Source organism: Primulina eburnea, chromosome 17 (genome assembly GCF_022965805.1).
Source record: "Primulina eburnea isolate SZY01 chromosome 17, ASM2296580v1, whole genome shotgun sequence".
Lineage (NCBI taxonomy): Eukaryota > Viridiplantae > Streptophyta > Magnoliopsida > Lamiales > Gesneriaceae > Primulina > Primulina eburnea.
Genome location: NC_133117.1, coordinates 2,577,938 through 2,582,675, shown reverse-complemented (window position 1 = coordinate 2,582,675; position 4,738 = coordinate 2,577,938). Strand labels below are relative to the sequence as shown.

The window sequence follows — 4,738 nt, the reverse complement described above, 5'->3', positions numbered from 1 at the left end:
TATGTTATCTAAATTTAAAAAATTAGCAACGTCATGTATCTTAATTAAGTGCACAAAATCATATATACGTACATGTTATTTGCGACCTATATCGGAGTACGACCATCATGCGGAGTTGATCTTTGCTGCTGCTCTGCCATATATATAAGTAAAAAATATAGGTATGCAAACAGTTCATTAATTAAGTGCGCAAAGTCTAATATATTGTTTAATTAAAAATATAATTCAATCATAAATAAACTCAACCTTATTCACTTTCGTCATAAATGTCACGACCATCGTCGCTCGAATATTGAACCTCTTCTGTCTCACTTCCAGTACTGTTCAAATCAATTTCATTGTCGTACATAACATTAACATCGACTAGATCTTGAGATGTCAAAAGAAATTGAGTTGAGATGTCATGAAGTTCACTTTCGTCGGCCTGAAATGCATCGTTCGCCTCAGTTTGATTCTGCTCAGTATTTGCCTCAACATCAGTGACATAAGCTCGCCTTCGTAGAGTACTGACATGCATCCAATTTGATTTTGTTCTCTTCGTTGTTGGATAAGTCAAATACACAACCTGCGAGGCTAGCGTAGGAAACACAAATGGTTCGTAATATCCCAGATTCTTTTTTCGATTGACGTCAACAATTTTATACTTTTTGTGTACGCGTGTGCCCGAGCGAGGATGCGTGTCAAACCAGCGACACTTGAAAAGTATAACTTGTTTCATTGGTAGACCTGGGTATTCAATTTCTATTATTTCTTCAATTTGCCCATAAAGCTCAGTGACATTTCCACTACTCATATGACCACTGACTTGAAGCCCCGAGTTGTTTGTACCTTTGAACGAAGTGTCATGCACTGTATGAAAGTTAAATCCATTAATGCAATAACCTCGGTAAGTCTTGACTTTCATCAACGGACCTCCTGCGACTTGTTTAATAATTGGAAGTTCAATTTCAGCATCCGACAAGGTAGCCTACGATACAAAAATTTAAAATTTTCAATCACGTTAATTAAATTTTATTGAGTGCACAAACAAAATTATAATATGTCATTCATACATATTGACGAAACCACTGAAAAAAATTGGTTTGGATGTACGCCTCGGTTAAGTCTGCAAAGAAAATACTCAACTCCGTAAGAGCCTCCCAAACATCTCGTGGTAACAACTCTCTGAATACCACATGAAGTAGTCGCTGCATGATTACATGACAGTCATGACTCTTCATACCAAACATACTCAACTTGTTCATGTCTATGCAACGCGCCATTTTAGAAACATACCCATCAGAAAATCTAACTTCTTTGAGCCATCTAAAAAGAACTTGTCGGGCATGCTTGTCAAGTGTGTAATTTGATTTCAGAAATCTTCCGTCAGTTGTAGATGGATGCAACTCGGTTCGAATACCCATCTGAACAAGATCTGCTCTTGATTTGGCATTATCCTTTGTACGCCCTTGTATATTACAAACCGTATTGAAGACATTGTCGAAGAAGTTTTTCTCAATGTGCATGACATCCAAGTTATGTCTTATGAGGTTCGTACTCCAATATGGAAGCTCCCAAAAAATACTCCGCCTTCTCCAACCACATCTCGTCAAGTTACAAATCTTTCTATTGATTGTGTCAGAGTCAATCTCGTACGAAGGTCTGAAACCAAACTCGTCCAACTCATTGAGTAATTCGCCCCCAGTTTTAGTGATCGGAGGCGACTGTAACACTTGTTTACCTCTTCGAAACATTGTCCTATTACGACGCAATGGATGATCTTCAGACAAAAACTTCCGATGATTGTCAAACCATGATGTCTTGCCACTACATGGCAAACTAAAGGCGTCGGAGTCAGACATGCAGTGAGGACATGCTTGTTTTCCGGCAGTGCTCCAACCAGACAACATTGCGTACGCGGGGAAGTCACTTATCGTCAACATCAAAGCCACACGCATATTAAAATTTTGTTGGGCGTGAATATCGTACGTGGGAACACCATTAGACCACAAGGAATGAAGCTCGGCAATTAAAGGCTGAAGGAATACGTCCAATTTGTCTTTTGAGTTACTCGGTCCAGGTGTAATCACAGACAAGAACATGTATTCGTCTTTCATACACATCCAAGGTGGTAAATTATATGGAGTCAGGGCCGATCCTAACAATATTTGGGCCTGAGTCTAACTTTTAAAAAGAGGTCTCTGAATCATAATGTGTGTAGATATTTTTTTTAGTTCGATAGCAATTTTTCAAATTAAACCAATACGTTAAAGACAATATAAAAAATTAAATGAATAAAAATATCAAACATGTCCAAAATGATCACTAAAAAACAAATCGTCTAACAGTTTTAGAGCTAAAAATACTAATCAAGTATGTACAATCAAGTTGTTCGGTAATTTCTTTCTCAATCGATAACATAGCCAATCCATTCAATCTTTCTTGTGACATGGTTGAACGGAGAAAAGTTTTGATGAGTTTTAACTTTGAGAAACTTCGCTCTGCATTTGCTACTGTGACCGGGACAGTCAACAAGATTTTATAAGCAATATGAGCATTTGGTAAACACCCATCCATTTTCTTCAAGTAATTCACTACATCAATGGCCGATTTTGCTTCTCTTGGTAATGAGCACCTCAAGAATGTCAACTCCGAAAATAGATCATCCCCATTAATATCAGAACAACCCTTATGAGTCAAAGAATTTTCAAGATTCTTGCAAGACCTCAACAAGGTTTCATCGTCTGCACGTTGTAAGCAACTGATTAGGGAAGAAAGAATTATAATACAAATTATTACTGTACATAACATTAATACACTTACAAAGGTGAGCAACTGATGCTGGAGTCGAAGATGGAGAAGACGAAGGATAGATATCACTTTGGCCGTTGTTTCTGTCTCTCTCGCCAAGTTTGGGATAAGCAATTTGACAATATTTTATTTGATATTTTATTATTCTTTATATTTTAATATTTATAAATTAAAAAAGCAGTATATATAATAAATTTTTTTAAAAATTTTTGGGCCCCAAAACAAATTGGGCCTGAGTCATCCGACTCTCATGACTCCAAAGAAGCACGGCCCTGTATGGAGTAACTGTAGTGACCCGTTCCAGAATCACCTACTAATCAAGAACTAAGCATGCGATTAACTTAATTAAAAACAATCAGAAATAAAGGCGGAAAACTGTCACCAAAAGATAGTTATACAACCCAATCGAAAATCCAGGACAACTAAACTAAAATGAAATATACGGTACAACCATATCGAATCAAAAAGATACCGAAGAACTAAACCAACCAGCTACTTAACGTCCTCCTCCTCCTCCTCCTGAGCTGTCCAACCTGAGGCCTGCCCCGTGGGAATGGGGTGTCCAAGATAAACAAAACCGAGGACGTGAGCGATAAGAACGCCCAGTACAAAAGCATGAGTATACAAGCCTATATGAAATGCACATGCTATGATATGATACCAGGGTAGTCAAGAAACAGGAGTAACAAAGAATCTCAAAATGCTCAGTCTAGAGGCGCCAAGTGGATAGTGCCGCGCGGTACTCCTCTGGGTCACTGCATCCACTACAAGAACAGACGTGGACCTAAAATGTCCCGGATCACCGAAGCCCTCCGGACCCGTCGGCCACTGTGTACTCTCGGTGTCCATGCGTCCACAAGACAAGACAGGGCTGAGCGGCCCCACAAGATATAGCTTATCTCGAAAGAGATACAGCTCAACAGTAAAGGCTATCTCGAAGGAGATACGGCTCAACATGAAATGCAACATGCATCATAAAAGTTGACATAATAGCATGCATCATATGACATATATCAATGCATCACATAATCATGCAACACATATAAGGATGTATACTCGACCAGGATATCTCGGATAGTACTTTCGTACCTCTATCACAGCAAGCCTAGCCTTACGCAACACCGCTAATCAGGTCTAGAACAAGCCTACGCATCAAAAGCATACCCAATGAACAATACTACCATGCTCGACTAGCAAAACCAGTACTACCAAAGGTTTAGGGTTTACCTTCGTCCGTCGACAGCCCTTTGATGTCGATTGCCTCGTAACTCAGGCGTCGCTACACTACCAATCCTGGCAGCTCTTGGCTATCGCTCGACCGACAACTAACCCTAGAAACCTTCCAAACTTCTCAAATATGAGACACAACTCAAGAATTTGCAATGCCAAATGAGGAAATCCGAGCACTATTTATAGGCTATGTTCGGATCCACCGAACCCACTTCGGAACGTCCGAACTCCTACGTGTCCATCGGCTCTTGACACCTCATGATCGGATCCACCGAACCTACACTTCGGATCATCCGAACTTGCATGTAAACTGACGTGTCGATCAACTCTTGACACCTCATGATCGGATCCACCGAACCCACTTCGGATCGTCCGAACTCTTCGGTGCTACCGAACCATCTTCGGTCCGTCCGATCATGACCACGGTCAAAATTACACATTAAACCTTCTTAATCACCATTAATCCGTTAATTACCAAATTTGGAATTCGGGCTACTACAGTAACAATGACAGGCCATGACGAATACTGCTGGCCACTTTGTCCAAACGGTTGAAATCCATCTGTTGATAATTCTAATCTCACATTTCGGATTTCTGAAGAAAAAGATGGATGCAAATCGTCAAAATGACGCCACGCTGCACAATCAGAAGGGTGTGTCATTGTGTCACCGTCGAAATGATGATCATTATGCCAACGCATAGGTGACGCTGTAGGTTT

General features: G+C 40.0%; 1 protein-coding gene across 1 annotated transcript; it reads right to left on the bottom strand.

The window, feature by feature from the left end:
- Nucleotides 1-247: 247 nt before the first annotated feature.
- Nucleotides 248-2,102, bottom strand: LOC140818710 (uncharacterized). The gene is made up of 2 exons (XM_073178754.1): nt 1,053-2,102; nt 248-967 (listed from the first exon to the last, which is right to left on the bottom strand). The coding sequence occupies exons 1-2, from the start codon at nt 2,100-2,102 to the stop codon at nt 248-250; spliced, it is 1,770 nt and encodes a 589-aa protein (XP_073034855.1).
- Between the last annotated feature and the right edge of the window lie 2,636 nt (nt 2,103-4,738).

Bases quoted from the DNA above. Each gene is read 5' to 3' on its own strand.
- LOC140818710 (XM_073178754.1), bottom strand. From the start codon at position 2,102: ATGTGTATGAAAGACGAATACATGTTCTTGTCTGTGATTACACCTGGA. The intron at 968-1,052 runs GTATGAATGACA...TTTGTATCGTAG, and splicing joins TTCAGTGGTTTCGTCAATAT to GCTACCTTGTCGGATGCTGA.